This window comes from Sander lucioperca, chromosome 20 (genome assembly GCF_008315115.2).
Source record: "Sander lucioperca isolate FBNREF2018 chromosome 20, SLUC_FBN_1.2, whole genome shotgun sequence".
Taxonomy (NCBI): Eukaryota; Metazoa; Chordata; class Actinopteri; order Perciformes; family Percidae; genus Sander; species Sander lucioperca.
In genome coordinates this window covers 7,014,270-7,036,261 of record NC_050192.1, presented here as the reverse complement: position 1 = coordinate 7,036,261, position 21,992 = coordinate 7,014,270, and the positions used below count along the sequence as shown (strand labels likewise).

General features: G+C 40.6%; 1 protein-coding gene across 14 annotated transcripts in view; it reads left to right on the top strand.

Moving 5' to 3' along the window:
- The window catches only part of magi2a (membrane associated guanylate kinase, WW and PDZ domain containing 2a), a 243,621-nt gene that overhangs the window by 156,071 nt on the left and 65,558 nt on the right, over positions 1 to 21,992 (top strand). For 13 of the 14 annotated variants that reach the window (XR_004895986.1, XM_035995851.1, XM_035995854.1 and 10 more), the window contains 4 exons: positions 3,710 to 3,829; positions 10,102 to 10,317; positions 13,428 to 13,638; positions 17,424 to 17,503. Coding sequence is in view for 13 of the 14 variants with exons in the window: in XM_035995851.1 (XP_035851744.1) it covers positions 3,710 to 3,829; positions 10,102 to 10,317; positions 13,428 to 13,638; positions 17,424 to 17,503 (627 nt within the window). In the remaining variant the exon portion in view is untranslated. Of the gene's footprint in view, positions 1 to 3,709; positions 3,830 to 10,101; positions 10,318 to 11,638; positions 11,749 to 13,427; positions 13,639 to 17,423; positions 17,504 to 21,992 lie in introns of those variants that run through there. The other variant, XM_035995859.1, reaches the window with a different exon arrangement.

The window sequence follows — 21,992 nt, the reverse complement described above, 5'->3', positions numbered from 1 at the left end:
TCTCCACTGAGATCGGAAATTTGTAGGAGAAAACAAACAATCCAAGCCGACCAATCACAGTTCTTGTAGTCTCCATGGTATCTCTTGCCACCATAGCTCTAATGTACTGTGTTAACTTTTTTGAGTAGGTGCTCCGGAAGCTCCAGCGTGCATACAGTAGGCTCCATTGCTATATCATAACTTTCTCACGCACATAATATACTTAATACCATAATACTGAATAAGTCTAGTTTATCTTTTAAACTATCTCTTTCTTTATTTCTCTTTCATTCTGTCAGCCAACTAAACAAAACCTGACTAATAGGAAGGGTGTCTGTGCAAAAAAATAAATAAATAAATACTTATTTTTAGAACGAGCTTCCCACACTCCTGAAATGCCCCAAATCCAGAGACACACCTGAGGAGATTTGAGAATCCAAGCTCCCGTAGGCTGACAAAAAGATGGATGCATTATCTAACCCTAATGAGGTTCCCAATTTGCTGTAATCAAGGCATTGTAAATAATAATGATATACCTTCTTAAAAATATCCAAGATCATTATTGTTGCACTTCACAGAGGTGGCTCTATTTTGAGAATCGCTGATTTGCACCACAGGATCATGAACCATATACAAGGACTGAAATTCGAGAGGCATTGTGGTTGCCTCCTTTTAGAAATTGTCACCCGAGAGAAGTCCCCAGCAGAAGATACTGCTAAATATAGTTTTGCAACATCAAAGGTCCTCTTTGAAATGTGTGTGTGTGCTGCTCAGTCAGTAGCTCTGCCTGTGAGGGAAGACTAATCTGACGGGTACACAAGCCCCAATGCAGACAGACACAATCAAGAAACTCTCCGATGGAGGTGCGACACAAACACACAAACACACACACACACACACACTCACACTCACACTCACACACACACACATAGTACTCAACAGTTTTTCCAGCATATAATAGCATTCCCTGCTGATCATTTGCTCTTATAAGCTCTTACAAATGACTCAGTCAGCAGGTTCCAGTTTGATGTTTTAGCATTGAATGTAAAATGTTGCTTGGAGGGCTGAAAAAGTGCAGACAGGGTGCCACTTTATTCCATATGGTAGTCATGTTTGACAACTTGATTGCTTGAGAGAAAAAGTGACTTTTCAGACGGAATCTTCTGTAAACAAAAAAGAGACGAGCTGATTGTAAAGCCTTTTGTGGCTTTAGTTTCTGCATTTAAGTAAGAATTAATCAGCATATTAACAAGGCAACTTTGGAAAGGATTGGCGAGCAGCTTAATGGCCTCATTTGGATTCATTTTCCATTCATTACATTGTTTGATGCTGTCTGGAGAATGTTGAAACCATATCTCTGGACTAGAGTCTCGATTGAAGAGGTTTTGCTTCTCATGAAAAGGTGTCTTCAGTTCAGATGTCTTCAGTCACACTTTTACGCCAATAATATGGATTCCATATATCTTCAGACATCGTACCACCTAGATGTTTGAGATGAACCATCTCTTCTTCTGTTTGATGCCGAGACGGTCAGTAGTTGTGACAATGACAGCATTATTCGAAGGTGGGCACACGAGAGAATAAGAGAGAAGTGTCCGAAGGTGTGCGCTGTTTTCCTCTTTCGAATTTATCACATGGCACCCCTCTCTGTGACAGTAGTGTAGTTCAGAACAGCTATAAACACTTAAGACATTATCCCACAAAATGTTATACTACTTATGTTATACTATAATGTTATACTATAATACTACTATTAATACTATAATACTATACTAAGCATACTACGGTGCACTCTTAAGGCGGCAGTACACCTCTTCAGAAGTGCTTGTCGAATGGTTGTACAGCTTCGGAAACCCCCTACCTCCACAATTTCCCGACGTCGGAATTAGGGGAGCTATGTCCGACAATTTCTGTGACATTCTGAAACTGCCAACCCGACAGTCACACCCACCTCATGCCATTTATGATTGGTCAGCTGTGCGGAGGTGGGAAGGTCCCAGAGTTGGAACTTATTTCTCAAGCTCTTTTTTTTTCACTTGTTACAAAAATATTACTTTCACTTTTTCCTGTGAGTGCAACAGTAGAATGCCTTATAGGAGAAACTGTGAAATGGTGACGTTATCCCCGTATTTAAACAATTACAATCTGTGAGGGCTTGCTTTTTCAATCCACCATTAAAGCAACACCAAAGCACTTTTCCCACTTTGGTCCCCCTACAGGTTGGAAGCGGAATTGTCCATTACCACTGTCGTAATGTCTCATTATGTCTCATTCAAACTACAGATCCGCTACCCGATCTGGCAAACTTACATTGTGCGGTTATAGCCGATAGAGGGCCGCAAAGCGAATGCAGAAGTGCCGTTCACCCTGTTAGGAGTTGATGAACCACTGAAACAATTTTGGAAACATTATCTTAAGGTACACAAGAATCTTTGGTGTGTTGCTTTAAGTGTGGCCGTTTGGAACTGCTACAAACACTTTGTACAAGTTGTACAAACCAGTTATTTTCCAGAATAACCTGCCCTTAAGAGTACCCATATTTTCCCAAAGGGTAGTCTCAAGAACAGCTAATTTCTCTAGATTACTATTCTTTGTGTAATTGTAAGTTTGGTAATCGGTGTTTGAAAGAAACTCCTGGCTCTCCCTGGCCCATGACTGCACCGCACAGACATTGTTCCAACCTTGTGTAGGGATGCAGGAGCAATAACGGTTAGCCTCTTAAAATCAGTTCACCCCGCACAACCTACCAGGAGTGATCAGTGGCACAGTTGTTCCCCTGCTAATTTTAAAACAGTATCACACAGATGGATACTTTATATGCGGTCGTAAAGGTCTAACAAGTGTGTTTTACAGGCTCCTCTTTTAGTGGAAACAACCCTCGCACAAATGTGAAAACCCATTGAGCACCTCAGGGGTAGAGTGCCTGCGTGTTATCACAGCCGGGATCAGCTTTAACAAGTCTAATTAGCACACGGTGATGAGGAAGTATTTAGGAAGCCGTTTGTACCTCAGTTTGACATCATAAATACTTCGTCACACATTGTTTTAGTAACTGGAAGAGAGATGCTGGTCATGTCAGTGAAGTTGACTTGCAATTCTGCTATTATGGGGCACCCTGGTAGCTCACCTGGTTGAGCGTGCGCCCCATAGCCAAAGGCTCAGTCCTTACCGCCGTGGCCCGTGGTTCAATTCCAACCCGTGGCCCTTTGCTGCATGTCATCCCCCTCTCTCTCCCACTCTCCTGTCTTAATCTGTCCTATCCAATAAAGGCAATAAAAGCCCAAAAACAAATCTTTAAGAAAAAACAAGGAAAGAAAAATAAATGTTGCTATTACAGGGTAAAATATTTTCATCACTCCTGTGTCGCAGTCAGCTGGTAGAACTGCAGCTCCTGTCAGGGAGTCCTCGACATGCTGTCAGCTCCATGCAAATTGACTTGATTTCTCCTCTTGGTGTCCAAATTACATCACTTAGCATCTGAGATGGTACCTTGACACTCGCTCAAATATTCAGTCCCTGCTGTACAAGAAGGAAAATGAGAAAAGGGAATAAAGAGGGCACTTAATGAATAGAGCTGGGTTCAGGTCAGCTTGTCTTAGCTCTGGTATGTTGTGATCTTTTCTTAAACACTCAACAATGACTCACTCTTACTTAAAGTCTTCTCTCATTTAGCAGTGATGAGGAGTTCAAAGCTCCAGCAGTTCTAACACTTCTTGCTTATCTCCTACAGGCACAACCAGGCAGCCCAAGGAAGGAGAGGTCCCAGGGGTGGATTATAATTTCGTGACCATTGATCGGTTTATGGAATTGGAGAAAAGTGGAGCCCTGCTAGAGAGCGGAACATATGAAGGTAAGGATTTAGTTTGTGATTGCGGTTATTCCTCTTTTTTTATATTTCATGGAATTTGTGCTGCGATGTGGCACCCCAGGCGGATTTTTTCTGTGTGTGAGTGACAGCGGTTTAAATGAATGCTGAGACAGGCTCATCACTCCATATCCTGACGCTGCACACACCCTCATCCTTCCATCCATCCATCTTTTGGCTTTGTGGAGACAAGAGTGTCATCGGTGATGTTGGACACTGAAAATAAAACTGTACCTTCATGTTAGCTCTCTTTTGGCTGCAGTGGCTCTTCAGTTGCTTAATCAAAACGGACACAATTCCCTCTCTCCTGTGGTCAGGCAGGCCCGAGGTTTGGATTTTAAACCACTCGAGAAAAAAAACAGCCCCTGGTCTGCCTGGCCGCTTCCAACATCCAGGAGACCCCTGCCATATATATAACACATAGCAGCTAACTTTCTTCTCTCCCACCTGACTCCAGTCTCTGCCGCCCTGCCACCACTGCAGGAAGCAGAAAAAAATGTCAATGGCAGATGGCCAATTTAACGGTCGGTTGCCAGAAGCAGTGTTAGATCCTTTCGCCGATGGGAGCTGCCTTCCGCGGGGCGAGCTAGATAGAGTTTCTTTTGCGTGGTCACTCTACCATCATTGAGTGTTTAAGATATTTTAATAATTTAATGGCCAATTAGATGTGGAAGAAAGGCAAACGGGGTGACATTTAAAAAGAAGACTGAATTGAGGATCAGCTGGTTGTTAGAGCAGAAGAAAGGTTTGAGTTGGTGTTACAAAGAACAGGAAGCTGTCAGTGCAGTTCCCGCTGCAAGTGTCCTTAAGAAAGGCTGAACTCCTGACATCTCACTACTCACTCTGAGAGGAGGAACTATTTGTGCGGGAAGTGCTTTTTCTTCTCTTTCAATTGTATCCTTAATGTTTCTCAACTTAGAAACGTGGACTCCTGAGGGATCATTTACCGTTACTACAATATAGGTTTATGTTATGGCACATACGTTTAGATTTTCTTCAGTTTTATGTCTGAGAAATCACATTTGTTGTGGTTCAAAATCAGGGGTCTTAGATTCAGATTACCTGAAGGGTTGTTCCACTTGTACACCTCCAAAGCTGAGAAACCTGTAATTCCCCTTTTCTCTTTCTCGTACCTCGAATGCTGTTCTGTCGCTTGAGTTTGTAATTCTTGAGAACACCAGATTTTTCTTGCAGATGAGACAGGTAGTAGTAGGGCTGGGTTTCAAAAATGACAATACCAGTACCAATACCAGTACCCTTCCAAGTGATAGCGATACCAATAGAGTTCTTTATTTGAAATAATCCTTCCACATTTAATGCATTTATTTTTTTCAGAGGCCACAGGCGTGTATTACAGCCATACTTTCGAACGTGTTGGTGGCATCTCGGCGCGGTGAACTGCCCACTCAAATACACGTCAAATAGACGCACTCAACCTCACCACACCACAGACTGCATGGGTTGTAGCTGCTGCAGTAGTGGGCCAATCACACATCACATTAAATCAAAGAACACTTTGATTGGCTTAGAGCCCAAGTCACCATACAAATAGTCTTTTTTGTTGTTGTTGTTGATCTGGGTACAAAAAGGATTGAATGCAAGTATTTTTTAAGGTTTCAATACTACTTGGTACTGGGTTATTTCTGTCGATACCTTAAAGCAGGGGTCTTCAACGTTTTTTAAGCCAAGGACCCCTTAACTGTAAGAGAGATGGAGTAAGGACCCCCTATTACATATATTTTATAAAATTACGTTTAAATTAGGCCTACAATAACATGTAGGGTGGCCTAAAGTCTTTATACATACCTTTTTTGCATAAAATACTAAGCTATTCAAATAGCCTAATAATTGTTGCCGTGGTTTTATAAATCATGTTTTAACCCTTGTGTTGTCTTCCCATCCAGCATGAATGTGTTGTCCTTCTGGGTCAAAATTGAAAATGAACTTTTTTTGGCACTTTTTCCAATGTTTTTGACACTTCACAAACGTTTTTGTCACTTTTCTCAACGCTTTTTTAAATTCATGGTCATTAAACCTAATTTAAATGACATTGTACCCAATATTTGAGTAAAAAAAAAGCAGAAAGTATGAATTGTTTTGACTTTGAGTTAAGATCAGAGGATGTTGAGTGAATCACAGACTGTTTTATGTCAAACTTTAGTCTCTTTCTCTTTTTCAAATGCTATAAAATTTAATAAAACACCCCAAATTCAACGAAAGTAATCATTAATTGTACCTGCGAAGATTGTTATATGGGTTCCATACAATGTACATCATGCATCCAGGTTTTGGGAAATTTGGTTGTAAGAAACCCATATTTCTGATATAACAAACTTTGAAAATGGGTCAAATTTGACCCTAGGACAACACAAGGGTTAATGTTAAACATATATGTGGCATGGCCTTAGGGACTACCTTGACTATAGGCCAGTGAGCCTATCATCAGTGGGGATTTATATTTGCTAATAATATGTTGGATTCATGTTAAGACTTTTTAAATTTTGAAAAAACTTTCAAAAATGAACGGACCCCTGTTGAAGATCCCAGCCTGGCATCGGGGACTGATTCCAGCCGTAGGTAGCAGTCATATTAAACCTGAAGTCAAATAAATAATTAAATTGTCTACCTCTGTTGAATCTGTCTGTACTCCAGGTAGAATGGAGTGCTGTTGGTTTGTGTTGACAAGTTGCATATATTTTACATCCTTGCCAGAAAATAAAGTGATAAGTATACACTAACAAATATGTATCCTTTATCAATCAGGCTCTTATGCTCAATGCAGAATTATGAAAAGGACATTTACATCTAGAACCCTATTTGGCTTCTCTTTGAAAAAAATAAACATCACATTTTTTTTTGATGATCTTGGCTCTTAATGTTTGCAAAATGTGATTTTAATCATGCTTTGGCATTTCTTTGTTGTCTTTCCAAGAATCATTTTGGGGACTTTGTTAATTGAGACTTTCATTTCTCTTTCTCAGTTTTATCAGCATGTAAGTAAGAGCCTAGACTGAAATCAATGCGGCTGTCAGAGTTGACAGCAATTCCCCCACTTATATAAACTTCAAAAAGTCCAGGTTTCTGTGATGCTGTTATTAAAGTTCACACGTGGAGCACTTGGACTTGTTCTTCTTTCTTCTCAGAGGCTCCAGGATTTGCGTCTGGTTAGGGGGTTCTAATCCCGACAGTCGTCGTAATCTTTTTACAGCTACTCTCCTCCATTTTTCATTGCAGCCTTCATGTTATCCAGAACGTGAACATGATGTTTCATTTGGTCTTTACAACACAGAGGGAGGTTTTTATTTTTTTTATTCCTCTGGCAATTTTTCCTGTCCCCAAAACTGTCTGCAGTCAGTGGCTGAGATTGTCTCTAATGCTCAAACCCAGTGCATTAGAACCATTTCTTCACTCGCATCGTCTTCTGATATTTGTCTTATATTTCTGCCAGGGACAGTTGAGTGAAGCCGAAGAGATAGCTCCTGTACTATGGGCTAATCTAATAGCAAACCTGGTGAGGACCTAATCTGTGGCTGATGTTCTCTGAGCTGATTCAGTGAGGACAATCTCTTCAACTTTATTTCATGCTCTTGGCTTTAAAATAGCCGCAGAGACGTGTAGTGTCTAATCTTTTAAAAGAAAACAGCATCTCTCAGACTTTGGCTCGACATGATTTGACATCTCAATTTGAAAACCTCCAAAATGTCGAGTTTTCAGAGGGTAAAAATAAAAGTCTAGCATTCAGCTCAACAACAATATCTTTTGCAGTTATTTCACTGCGTTATGAAATGTTTTACAAGCCTGAGAGTCATGGGCCATACTCAAGCCAGAGGGAAACCTAAAATAACCCTTTTATTTAAAGGGCCGGTTCACTCATAAAAAAACAAAAAACAAATTCCCTATTTACCCCTATGCAGATACCGTCAGTTTTATTTGCTTCTGGATATTTACGCCGCTAAGTTTTCCACTGCAAAAGATGTGGGTGGGAGTTTGTTTGGTCACATCGAAAGCATTGAAAAATTACATTTAAATGTCTTTCCAGAAACATGTCACAGTTAGTCATACTATAAGCCACATACTACTGTTTTTTTTTTTTAGCATTTTCAACCTCTAGAAGAAAATAGTTCATAAAAAAGAAAATCTTTACAGTGACTCAGTAAACAGTAAAGTAAAACAAAAAGAAGTTATGTGCTATTAACAAAGACTGTCGGAGGGCTGCTTTCAGCAGACTAACAAAACGAAGGATAGTAAAATGTAAAAATCAACATAGAAGACTGAGTAAAAAAACTGTAGTTTCCAGAGGTGTGGCTCTGACCAGAGACTGAAACCTACAGATACAGTGGTTATTTAGTCATATGCCAGGGAAATCTGTGCATGGTCTGATAAATCATCGATGCGCAGGGGAAAAGATGGAAAACTTGGCCACAACAGTCACCCCCCAAAAATGGGTGAAATTAGTTCATGACGTCTGTGTTTTTCTTTGCAACATGCGTTGCTTTGTGCAGATTTTATTACCGTTGTAATATTGTAAGACATGATGATCTTAAGGCCCCCAGCTTGTGTGTTCATGGATCAGCTGGCTTCAACATGGAACAGCATGTCAAAGGCACCTCATCCTCCCTGTAGCTGGTGCAGGGGTGTCACGACGCTCTTCTGACTTACTGTACCCACGTCTCTCATCCTTACTTTTCAAAATCTTCAGGCCTCTTTGCTATGATTTTCCCTTAGTCTCTTTTCATTTACATTTTGTGCTTTGTATCTTTGTTGCTTTGTTTTCCTTTATTACAAATAAATGGAAATGCAGATTTTATTCAAAAATGATGTATGTCCTTGTTCCTTTTGGTATTGTCAAACATATTGACTTGTTACACTTTAGAGAAAAGGATTCAAGATGATAAGAGTCTGCAGTCATGAAACATGCTCACACTAACAATGCTAACATGCTGATGTTTAGCAGGTAATATATACCAGCTTCACTAACTTAGTTTAACTTGTTTTGATGACGGCTCTAGATAAAATGTGAGCACACCAAAGTTAATACAGTTAATCCTCTAGGGCAGGGATGTTCAACAGGGGGTCCAGGACCCCTAGGGCGTCCTCAGAGTCAATGCAGGGGGGCCTCCAAATTATTGTTAATTTTTGAAAGTTTCTTTCAAAAAATAAAAAGTCTTAAAGGTATTTCATGCGTATTTCATTACTTTGTGGTAATGTCTGAAGTTCTACCATTCTAGCGTGGTATAGAAAGCCTGCAGGAAGACTCAGCTCAGTTTGTGCCAGTTCTCATTAATATTCAACGAGCTAAGCTGCTTGACTCTGATTGGCTAACAGCTAGCCAATGAGAGCCTGGCTATCAGCATCCTTTACCCAGCGGGGTGAGCTCATGAATAGTAATGAGCTCAGGCAACACCACGTCAGACTGGCCAGCTTTTGTAATTGGCCTGATTTCTCCGCTTATTTCTTTTCAGTGGCTAGAGCTGACAGAGGAGATAGCAGTTCATTTTCACATTCACGACATAACACAAACACATATGGACCTAACATATTTCAAAAAATGCAAGTAAAAACGGTTTTGTGTGGCAGGGCACCTTTTTAAAATGAATCCAACATATTATTAGCAAATATAAATCCCCACTGTTAACTGGCCTATAGGAAAGGTAGTCACTAAGGCCATCCACAGACACAGACACATGTATGTTTAACATTAAAACATGATTTATAAATTATATAATTATTAGGCTATTTGAATAGCTTAGTATTCTATGCAAAAAAAGGTATGTATGCTTTAGGCTGCCCTACAAGTTATTGTAGGCCCAGTTTAATATGCAACTTCATTATCACAATAAATGTAGTAGGGGTTTACCTGCTCCATCTCTCTTTCAGTTAAGGGGTCCTTGGCTTAAAAAAACATTGAAGACCCCTGGCCTAGGGACCTTGAATAGCTGTAGCAAGTCCCATGGCAATCTATCCAATTATTTCACTGACAGCCAAAAAAATCCACCTCATGATGGCGTTTGGAAAAAAATTAGGGATTTACCAAAATCATTAAGATTCAAACGTCTGGGGACAGAGGATGTCTGTGTACTAAATGTCACAGCAATCCATCCAATAGTTGTTGAGGTACTCCAGTCTGGACCAAAGTGGTGGACCGACCCACCAACAGAGATACATTTTTCATGCACCTAGCATGGCTAAATTTAAAAGAGGTAAGCATATGAAAATGACTCTAAGTGTCTCAACACTCTTCCTTCTCTCTGTTCCAGATAACTTTTACGGTACCCCGAAGCCTCCGGCCGAGCCCAGCACTCTGCTGCTAAATGTAACGGACCAGCTGCTGCCGGGCGCCAGACCCACCTCCGAGGGCAAGAGGAAGCGTAACAAGTCGGTCAGCAACATGGAAAAAACCAGCATCGAGCCCCCCGAGGAGGAGGAGGAGGAGAGACCCGTCGTCAATGGCAACGGTGTAGCTGTCACCCCAGGTCAGCCCCGAACACAACCTCCACAGGTGCAGAGGCAGAGGTCGCTTGAGCCCGGAGCCTTGTCATGACGGCTAGGTTTTTAGGTCATGCTCCGGGTCAGGCTGATGTGCAGCAGCTCATAGCCTTGTTTCAGACTTTAAGCCACAGACTCTAGAGTGGTTGCCTAGCAACAGAGACGGTAACAGATTGCTTTTACATTCTTTTTTTTGGAAAATGATTTCATGGCAGATTATCACTTTTAATTGGTTACACAAATATCTTTATGTGCAATTTATTGGCGTGATGTGTTAACTGTAAATTATAATTCACTCTCACAGTCAGTGATTACCTCTGCAGACCACACAGTTTATGATTAAAGCATTAGTGCCGTTGCTCTTCAGAATTTCATATCATTCATTAGGTATCATTATCAGGAACTGTCTCAGCCCAGATAGCTAGAGGGCATACACGTATATTGCTCTCCAATTCAACAGGAGCCTGCGGCTCTTTCAAAAAACATGTTTTTTTCTTACTTGTGATTCAGCCCTGTCCAAACCATTGTTATCCTTTCTGTAAATACTGAAAATAGGCAGAAGTGACATTTTACATAGCACGCAATGAGACCAAACCTCTTGAGGTATAAATAGTAGAGAAAGACAGATATGTACTTGAATAACAACATTATGAACAAGGTGCTGACTGACTTAAGCCGCCTACACATGATAGGCGGCAAAACCGCTTTGTGCTGGCCGCTCCATTGATTTCCTATGGGGAGAGCGGTGCCACCCAACTATGCATTGCACTGCCCTTGGCGTCACGCACTGCTCAGATTTTCCGCTTTGAGCTGTGCTCAAAGTTCCAATTATTTCAACTTTGACCTAGTTGCTGCTGACCTTTCGAAAGCGCAACCAATGAGATAACAGCTGTCATTATCTAGCAACGGGAAATAGCTTCCTTGCCACCCTTGATGACGTATACCTGCGCTGCGCTTTGCTCTCTGCGCAGTGCGGTGCGCAGAGAGCAAATCACTTATCATGTGTAGGCAGCTCAAGACACATCAGAATGTACCTTCTTATTGTGTGCATTGTGTAGACATCCAGATATGCACACACACCAAACCCACATGCACACACTTACAGTACACACGCACACGCGCGCACACACACACACACACACACACACACACACACACAAACCCTTTGAATGCATCCCATGATCACATGAAAACACCATCATAAAAGAGGCTTTTATGAGTTAGATTTTTGTGATTCCAAATCCAAAACCATGCTGTGGTCCTGTGACTTTCTAAGCTGGTTTATTAGCCTCAGGACAACCAATTCTCTCGCAGCATTCAGAAGAGAACAAAAAGTCAAAGTGTTGGGGCATTGATCTCCAGGAAGTTTGGTAAAAGGATGAGATTTTGGTTTTCCTACACCAGGGAGCTCAAACAAGGTAGGAGTCATTTGCAAGAGAAATACATGCATGCAGACATTCCTCTAACATCCTGTACGGTAAATATAGAAATACAACTTTATTTATATGGCATGTTTCTAAATGTTTACAAAGTGCTTAACATAAGAAGAAGGAAAGAAAGAACTAATTTAAATGCATGAATTTGAGATAAAAAACAGATATGAAGAATTATAGCATGAAATTACTTAAAAAGGCTTAGATGTAACAATAATATAACATATATATATATATATATATAAAATATAGCAAGTGTTTGACACCTTTCCTAATTTACAAAGTGCTTTATAGGATAAAAGAAAGGAAAGACAGAATGCTAAATGAAATGCACAAAATTATTTTAAAAACAAGATGTACCCTAAAAATAAAAGTAGATAAAAGTTTTTTTCTAAAATGACAGAAAACTTGATATGCAGTTTATGACACCTTTATTCGTGTTCATGGAATGCTTTATAGAACTTTTAATTGAGCTTTATTGACTTATCTGTGTAATTTTTGTATTTTACCTTTAAGTCTTGCTTTTAATTAAGCTTTATTGATCTCTATGTGTATTTTAGTCTGCACTTTGTGATACATTTCACATGTATGAAAAGTGCTATTCCAATAAAGATTAATTGATTGTAGGATTCATTTTAATGCAAGAAATTAGATAAAAACAAGAATTTCTGGGTGTAATGTTATGCATATCCAAAAAAAGATTATTTAAGTTGTGTAAAGGCACAACAAAAATTATGTTATTAAATACACTGTCATTACTCATTACATCATTACTCTTCAGACTTGATTTAGGGCTACAGGGGCATCATATAAGGACCTAGGCTAGCGCTCTGGTTCATAAAGGGTTAAAAGTTCGATAATTTCTCTCAGAAAAAAATCCCAGGGTCCAGTTGTTACCTACATTTACTCCAAATGATGCACAAGACACTGAACTCACCCCGGTGAGCTGAGAGAAAATGCAGGAAACATTTATAACTGATTCCTATTGGCGGTGTTGAGATGCTCGATAACTTCAGGCTCTGGGTTGTGCAGTGAGCCATGTTGGATGTTAAAATGGGCTGCTGCGCTCAGCTCAAGAGGAGTTTTGTCTCTGTAGATGGACAGAGTGTGGGCTGACCAGGAGAGCTGAGGGGGAATCAATAGAGCACAGCAGGCTCTGTGATCTAAGCAGATAGCTACCTCGCTCTTTCCCTCCCGTAGATTATCTCTCAATCCCCCTGCTCTCATTCGTCCCCTCTCCTCTTCCATCCAGCAGCTCTCCTCTGGGAAGCACACACACACACTTTCCATCGCTTTCTCTTTCTTCCATTCACACTATTTCTCTCTCACACCGCCATAACTCAAACTAGGGCATCACAGCCAGCTTCTATCGCAATCTCTGTTGTCTCTTCTGCTTTATTTGTCTTTCTGTCTTGTTCATTCCCTCCCCTGGCTTCACCTCGTTCCCCTTTCTCCCCTGAGTCACCGCTCCTTCTCACCTTTTTCTAATTCTTTCCTTTTTATTTCTCTCTCTCCACCCTAACCCCAACTCTCAATCAGTTTCTTTTTCCTGCCTCCTACGTCTTCTTGTCCTCGCTTCACCTCACTTGTCTTTCACTCTCCTCATCCCCCTCTCCCCCGCAATAATGTCGTGTCTGACTCATACTGCCCTCTTGTGACCTCAGAGTCGAGCGAACATGAGGACAAGAGTACAGACGCTTCGGGGGACATCGCCCCGCAGGGCATCCTGGCAGAGGCCCCACCTGAGGCGCCTAAAGACGACGGACAGTCCCCGAAAATGACACTACCCAAACCAGATGAGAACGATGAACTAGGGCCACTGCCAGACAACTGGGAGATGGCATACACCGAGAAAGGAGAGGTCTACTTCATAGAGTAAGTGTCATGGTTAGATCTAATCCTGAGCCAGAAATATCATACTGTGTATCGCTGATGAAACCTGAACACACAGGTGTTCAAAAACGTAATTGCAGAAAACTTGCTGGAAATACAAACTCAACAGATGGTAGGCAATCTTCTTAGCAACTTCTAAAGCAGTATTCATCGATTTTTATAGCCACTTGGAGGTAGCAAAACAAGCTGTAAACACAACAATGACATATTATCATCTTGAAATGGCAAAGGTGTTAGCAAACAGTTGCCTGTTTACACATCCAGCAGACATATGAAGTTGTTTTTTTTTCCCAATATTCACTCCCCTTTTAGCGCTGTACTTGATCTCCATTACATCCAGATATTAATATGTGTCTGTTTTGCTGCTAAATGCTCCATTATGTTCACCTTGTCTGCCTGCCATTTGGTGCTGGGCAGGTAGCGCTTTTGTTGCTTCATCTGGAAAATGATGCGGTGAGAGTGATCCAAAACAATAGAGTTTTAGGCCTTAAAACCAAAACAGTCATCCAAAATACTCCTTTAAGCTGAGGGATACTGCAGAGTTGGATCATCAATATTTGTCAATGTACAAATATTGATTAGTGCAGTTTTAAAGTAGAAAAACAAGTACGTCTTCTGGTGGTGCAAAGTAACAAAAACAAAAGTAAACGTTATATTCTAAATCTGCACAAGTATAAAAAAAAAAAAATAGCCATGCAATCGTTTTAGAACAACCTCGCTTATGTGCAGTCCGAAGAGGCATGTTCCAGCCTTTAGAGATGGCAAGATGAGTTTGTATTTTCATTCTTCTGCAACAAAATTAAATTGAGCAACTGAGTTACTAGGGCTAGGTACCATCTAAATTTACTTGTGTATATTCCCTTGTGTACACACACAAATACACACACACAGAGACCATACTTGATGCTTGGTGGTTTAATGAGATTTAGAGGTCCCTAGAAATACCTTGCTACACAGAACTCTGTTATACAAGCTCTGAAGTTTAATTAATTATAGTTGTTACAGCTGCAGTAAAAACTGTGGAGGTAAGTCTTCGTCAGAGAATAATGGAGTTGTTGTGTGTGTTTGTGGTGGTGGAGTGATGGAATTGTATGTTCATGGATGTAGACATTGGTTCTTGTGTAGTATCAATTAATGTAGCCATAGAAGGAAATTATTCTATTAGAATTTTTTTTATTGCATCAATAGATATTTCCAGTCATTAGGCTAAATTTCTCCACAGCATTTATGGAATACCAGTACTCTTGATCACATAATAAACTGCTAGATGCTGCAGAGCAAAACCAGACAGAGATAGCGGTGACGATTGACATCCAGCCAGGCACATGTTGTCTCTTCATGTCTACTTGCCACAGAGGCAGACTTTTAATTCCCTCCACTGCAAACGAGACGGCTCACCATATGTCTCCTCCCCTAAACAGACAAACCTCATGTTCCCACACCCACAAAGCACATTACACAACTAATGCAGTTAGCCCACTGACTTTCTAGCTTGAAATTTTTTTTTTTTGTCTGGGCGTATGTGATGCCGTGCCAAAGTGATAGCAGCCGCCAAGAGGATGCTTTCCTTTGATTGGCCTCCATTCGAGATCAATTTTTTTACCTACAGCATTTGAAGTGAGATGGCTAAGGAGAGGAAGGGAGGGAGATGGAGGTGGAAGAAAATAAAGTGATAGTGATTAAAAATAGTAAAGATTGAAAAAAAAAAGGTGAGAGGGAGGACAAGAAAGATAATTAAATAAACTATATATAGTAATACCTAGATATTAGAAGAGCGGAAGGAAAAGAGTGAAATGCATTTGGAGAAGAATCAAAAGCAGAGCAGAGCAAAACAGACATTACCTCTACCTTGAACTGCACATTATTTGGCTCTGTATTTGGCGTGGGCCTTAGTCTCCCACTTTTATCTATGTTTAGGGATGCAATATCCATCTGTCGGTCCACCACTTTGGTCCACATTGAAATATCTCAACTTTTCCTGTAGCGCCACCAGCAGGTCAAATGTTTTTGTTGACATTTTTGTTTTTGAGTGAAATGTCTCGCCAAATATTGGATGAATTATCATGAACTTTGGTTCATGTTCCCCTCTGGATTAATTGGAATAACTTTGGCGATCCCTTAACTTTTCTTCTAGCCTTTTCATCAATCCAATTCATGGGTTTGTGACATTCAAGACATTTAAGAAATTCCCATCAGCCTCAATTATACTTTATGTTTAGTCCTAATTTGCAAACATTAGCATGTTAACACAGTAAACTAAGATGTTATGCGTGGTAAACATTATACTTAATTATTATTATGTTAATTAACATCAGCATGATAGCATTGTCATTATAAAAGCATGTTAGCATGCTAATGTTAGCATTTAGCACAAAGCACAACTGTGCTTAAGTCAAGCCTCACAGAGCTTTTCTTTATATTTTTACTTTATTTTTTTTATATTCTTAAATATTCTTAAAGTGCCCATATTATGAAAAAAAATCACTTTTTCTGGGGTTTGGGGTGTTATTTTGTATCTCTGGTGCTTCCACACACATACAAACTTTGAAAAAAAAAAACCCTCCATGCTGTTTTGAGTGAGATACGGGTTTCTGAATTTGTCCTGCCTTCAGTCTCCGGGTGAACTGTTCAAAATCTACACGGCTTTCTACGTCACTAGTCGAAACGAGCTGGCTAACCGCAGCCGTTAGCATGCTAGCGCTAGCATGCTACCTCGTTCTCAATGGCAAAGCACTGCTACAACACACACAAGTTCACACACAAGAATTAGCACATGCTCACACCTCGTTTCCAGCGACAGCAGGCAGACAGACAAAGTTGGAGACCAAAACAGAACTAAAAGGAGAGTAAAGTCTGGACTCTCATTTGTCAGGTGGACAGAAACACAACTGAATAAATGTTTCTCCATGTCTGCTGGATGTGTAAAACTCAAAACAGATGTTGTGTTTTCAGATTGTTACTCTGCATCCAACTGGCCAAAACATGATAAATGCAGCTTTACCATTTGTATAATTTAGATTAATTTTGTACACACATTTTATACACATTTTCTACAGAGCTTTTATATTTGTTTGTTTTTACTATAAAGTGTTTTTCCTGTCATTGGTGCATTCCCATAATCTGTGTCTTTAAGGTCTAACTGCAAACACAATCTCCTTTGGGAAATAAGTTCAAGTTGATAGTCCTGAAAAGAACAAAGATACAATGAAGCCTCTTTTTTTCCTCCTCCTTCATCTTCTCACCTCAGTTTTTTACTGTAGGCACTTTGTGTACACCTCCCCTGCCCTCCTCCTCCCCACTGACATGAAGGGAGGCCATTGTGGCTCCAGAGCTTCAGACGAGCTGTGGAGATGCGTCAAGTTTGCAATGGCACATCATATCTGATCTAGATCCAGCTCTCTGCCCGAGGCTCTGGATGAATCTGCAAAGCCCACAGCTGTTCCCCTCCATCATTCCCTTAGCCACCCCTCAATCTTTTTTTGTCCTTCCCCCCCCCCCCCCTCCTTTGCCTGGTAATGAGAGACAGTAAGCAAATTAAAAGTATTGATTGCCATTTTGTTAACCTAAAGCTTTTTTTTCCCCCTTCCGTCTCTCTCGTCACCTTTTTTAGAGGCAGGCACACAAGGGAGTCTCATCTTTCCTCTCTGAAATGATTCTCCAGCCGAATTAAGAATCCACCAACCTCCTTCTCTCTTTCTGCCAAGTCTCCTCTCTCTCGCCATCTATCACACTCCCTCTCACTCTCTCTCTCTGTCGTCTCTTCACAGCCACAATACCAAGACAACATCGTGGCTGGACCCGAGGCTAGCCAAGAAGGCAAAGCCGCCCGAGGAATGCAAAGAGGATGGTGAGTACTTTATCTTTATCTTCTATTTTTCTTTTCCTTCTGATTTTTTTGCTCCTCGTGTTCATACAATTTTTATTTATTTTTGAACAATGTTTTTATTCATTTTTCATTGCAGTTACAATCTAAAACAATGTTCGTACATTTCAATTACACAACATCCTCACAGCATTCGTTTTTACAAGATTTAAACCGTGCCTGTTGATCTGACGAGACGCATAGTGAGATGATTTCATACGAGACTTCAGTTCATTGGAGGAACATTTGCTGATTCTTGTGTGCCTGTGTAGGATTTTTATTTATTTTATATGGTGGAAATGTTGGTGTGTGTGTGTTCGCGTGTCAACACCAGTCGCTGGGAATAAGAAGCCCCGTGATGTGCGTGTTTAAAGCCCTGGTCCAGAGAGACAGGAGGTTACAAAGACTTCTTTATTCTCAACTGAGAGAGATGTGGAGTGTCCTTCACCCGCCCACACACACACGACAAACACACACCAAAAAGAAAGGAGAAGGATGAATGTCAATGCAGCAGGTTTATAGACGAGCATGCATATATATATATATATATATATATATATATATATATATACACATACACACGAGTGTGTCATCTATCTCTTTCCCATCACCCTAACTCCCTACTTTCCCGTTCGTCTTTTCTTTATGTGTGCGACCGAGAGGAGATTTATCACCTGAGTTATAGACAGGGAGGTAGTGGAGCTCAGTAGAAGGACTGGGTTTTAGAGATGGACAGAGACAACAAATGAGAAATTACTTTTTTTGGATTGTGTGTCTGTGCAAGTCTTTTGGTGTATGTTCATGGCGGGAGGGTGGTGGTGTTTGTGTGCATATTCCTGGTAAACATGTAACCACAAGGATAGAGTTTCTCTAAAAATATATTTGGCACTCAGACATACAGACAGAGGGACAAATAAAATGACTCTTTGCGTTTGCTATAACCTGCCTAATGTGCCAAGTGTGTGGGAACTTAGGACAGTGGGCTGCAACTAATTATTGTTTTTATTATCAATTAATCTGAAGCTACTCTTTTTTTGATTTGTTGTTTAGTTCCCAGACCTAAAGGTGACGCCATCCAACTGCTTATTTAGTCTAACCAAAAGTCCAAAACCTCAAAAGATTTAATTTTCATTGATATAAAACAAAGTTAATCCACCACTTTGGTCAAGACTGAAATATCTGAACAACTATTGGATGATTGCCATGAAGTTTGGTACACACATTCATGTTCCCAACAAGAGTAATAACAAGTAATAAGCATGGTGTAAATACCTGCAAAAACAATTACATTCCCATCAGTCTCAGTTGTAATTTGTGTTTAGTGCTCATTAGCTAATGTTAGCATGCTAACACGCGAAACTAAGATGGTGAATATGGTAAATCCCATACCTGCTCAATAATCACTGCTCAACATCAGCATGTTACTGAAATTAGCATTTAGTACAGTCTCACAAAGGCCAGCATGACTGTATACTCTTAGCCTTATTGTATGGTAAATGACGTTTATCAAATTGTAAATGAACTGACTAATCATTGTTGTATTTCAGAAAGTACTCAGCAACAGGAAAGTATGTCATTGTCTAAAATACTGTACTTTAGAAGACCGCACACTTAATAATATCTGAATCACTATAGGAATACCTGTAGACGTTTGCTACCTTGAGCAGGATAGTCTACCTCCACAGCCCTGCAGAGGAAGGTCTGGCCAGTCCACACAGCATTCCAGGATGGGAGAGAAACGTGCTCTGGTATATTGGCATTTCTTTAAACCAATCACAATCGTCTTGGGCGGTGCTAAGCACCGGGAAAAGCCACGGTGCAGCTGCAAAATAGCCTCAGGAAGGAACTTGTTTTGGTGGAACGTGTACGTTCAAAGGTTGTTTTAGCTGTGCAACAGAAAACTCAGATTGGACAGATAGTCTAGCTAGCTGTCTGGATTTACCCTGCCGAGATCTGAGGAGCAGTTAACCATAGTCCTCATATATCGACCAGAGTTTAAAATTACAACACAAACAACACAGTAGGTACCGGACATCTGGCTGAAAAGAGTGAAATCCAGAATTTCCGACGGCAACGGAGCAGTCCCACAAGTGGAACGTCATGGATATAGGCTATGAGCAGGATAAAACACATTTTAAGATGTATTTGCAGATACTGTTTGACTACAGTAAGATAGAGTGAAGAAGAAATGTCACCTGGTCTGAAAACATTTGCACTGTGTGTGGTGGCGTTAAACATGGGGGCTGCTTCCTGTTGACTTATTTCCCATTTTATTCTTCCAAAAGAATTACCGTCTTAATCTTGCAGTTTATTCAAAAGACCGTCTGTGTAGTGGCCGAATCTCCCCGTTCCCTCTCAATCTTCAGACATTAAAGGCGCACTATTCAAGATTTGTACCTTAATATAACAGCTTTGAAGTAATTTCGATGGTAAACAAACTCGTAGTAGGGCGAATCATCCCGATAGCAAAGCAGGGGGGGACACCACTGGCAAAACCAGCAATGCAGGTTTGATAGGTGGCGCCCCGCCAAATCTCGCGAGAATCACGACTTGCCTTACGGCACAACGTCACATACATCAACAACATATAAGAAGCAGCCTGCCTCTATGGAAGACACTAGCACGCATTTCAGACGTGAATCATGGCAGAGTCGATGAAGAAAACGAACAAAGCGCAGTCGGAAGAGTCAAGAAAAAGAAAACAAGAAACTGACCGCGTGAGGAACCGGACAAGAGTCCCACTCGGTCAGGCTTTCACTCGTTGGTGAGAGCTAAAAAGCAGCAAAGGTAACGTTAAATACAAGTACTCCATAGCGACTCTAGGGGTCGCTGTTTGACAAGAACGAAAACTGCATAGTATGCCTTTAAAGGGAGAAAGATCTCCAAGATGATGAAATGACACCGAAACAAAGACAGAGGAATTAGCTTAAATTTGATTTTGCTTTTATCTCCAGCACTTCCAATCCTATTTATCCACCAAGACCGCTCCACAAGAGGAGATGTGCTGATATTTGGGAGGACTGGTATTGATCTGGTTGGGCCGCTAATCCAGTTAGTCCCAGCTGAAGGGAATGTAGTGCTTAATGGTGGCTGCAGGTCTAAGTGATTAGACACATATTAGGATTGTTGGGCCAATAGATAGTTCTAATTTTGACAACGTTGGAGTCTGTCACATTCTGAGTCAGTTGGTGTTGACTGTATGGAATAAAAATCACTGAGCGGTGTTTCAGGATTCTAAATATTGCTTTGCTCTGTTTCTGCCTTTTTTTGCACAAATTGCCAGTCGTTGTGTGTGTGAGAGATTAATTAATTTTAATCTTGTTTGGCACAGTCATAAGGTTAAAATTTTAATTTCTTCAATACTTTGGTTTATGACCAAATACCTGCAAAACTAATGACATTCCCATCAGTCTCAGTTGTAGTTTGTGTTTAGTGCTAATAAGCAAATATTAGCATGCTAACACTAGGGCTTGATATTGTTTAAAAAGTTACCAGTACCTTTAAAGCTATAGTGTATAGTTTCTGCCACCCCCATGAGGAATTCTAAGTAATGACAACAACACTGTCGGCGCGTCCACATGATACAAGACACGCCGGACGACACAATCTTCTGAACATAGCCATACGAGAAATACAGAGTTGTGTGGAGCTGATGAATGTAATGGACGTTCATTAATATCAAAAGGTTACGCACTAAAGCTTTAAAGTGATACAGATACAAATAGAGTACATAATTTGCCACCACCACTAGCTGCTGCAGCAGTGGGCCTATTACACGTTGCATTAAATCGGAGAATGCTTGCAGTGATTTGCTGCCAGCAAAACCATACAAATAGAAGTTTTTTTTTCTAGATCTGGGTACAAAAAGAATCAAATGCAGGTATCAAGATTTCTTGTTCTCACATAAATCCAGGCTTTTGTTAGTGATATAGCTGATCTGTCATTCAGTGTGTTGTCCTCTGTATTTACGCAGTTGATCTGTGTTTGATTCTTCTTGACTGTAAGCACTAGAAGTGTATTACCAGTTTAAGTTTTTTTTTTTTTTTTTTTTTTTTTTTTTTGGTGTAAGCAGCCATATAAGAGGAGTGTTGTTTACTTCAACCTCTACAGCCTGGCAGCAACAGCCACCCCTGGGAGCTGAGCTCAGTTAGGGAGAGAAAAGCTGCCTCTGTAAATTTGTTATTTATTGGTGGGAAAGGTAGATGTGTGAGTCTGTGTTTGGACCTGAGCCATGCTCTGATAAGCGCTAACAAGATTGCAAGGTGGAGTCTGTGAGCCGTGACGGGACAACGGGCTGAGAGGAGGAGGAAGGAGGAGGAAGAGGAGGAGAGCTGGAGTATTAAGTGGGACTTTGAGTATGGAGGTGAACACACGTACTGTAGTAAAGACCAGATGTCGAAGAAGTATTATGTCCTTCACTTAGATGTAGCATTGCCACAAAATACAAAATACCGTACAAAATACACAAAATATT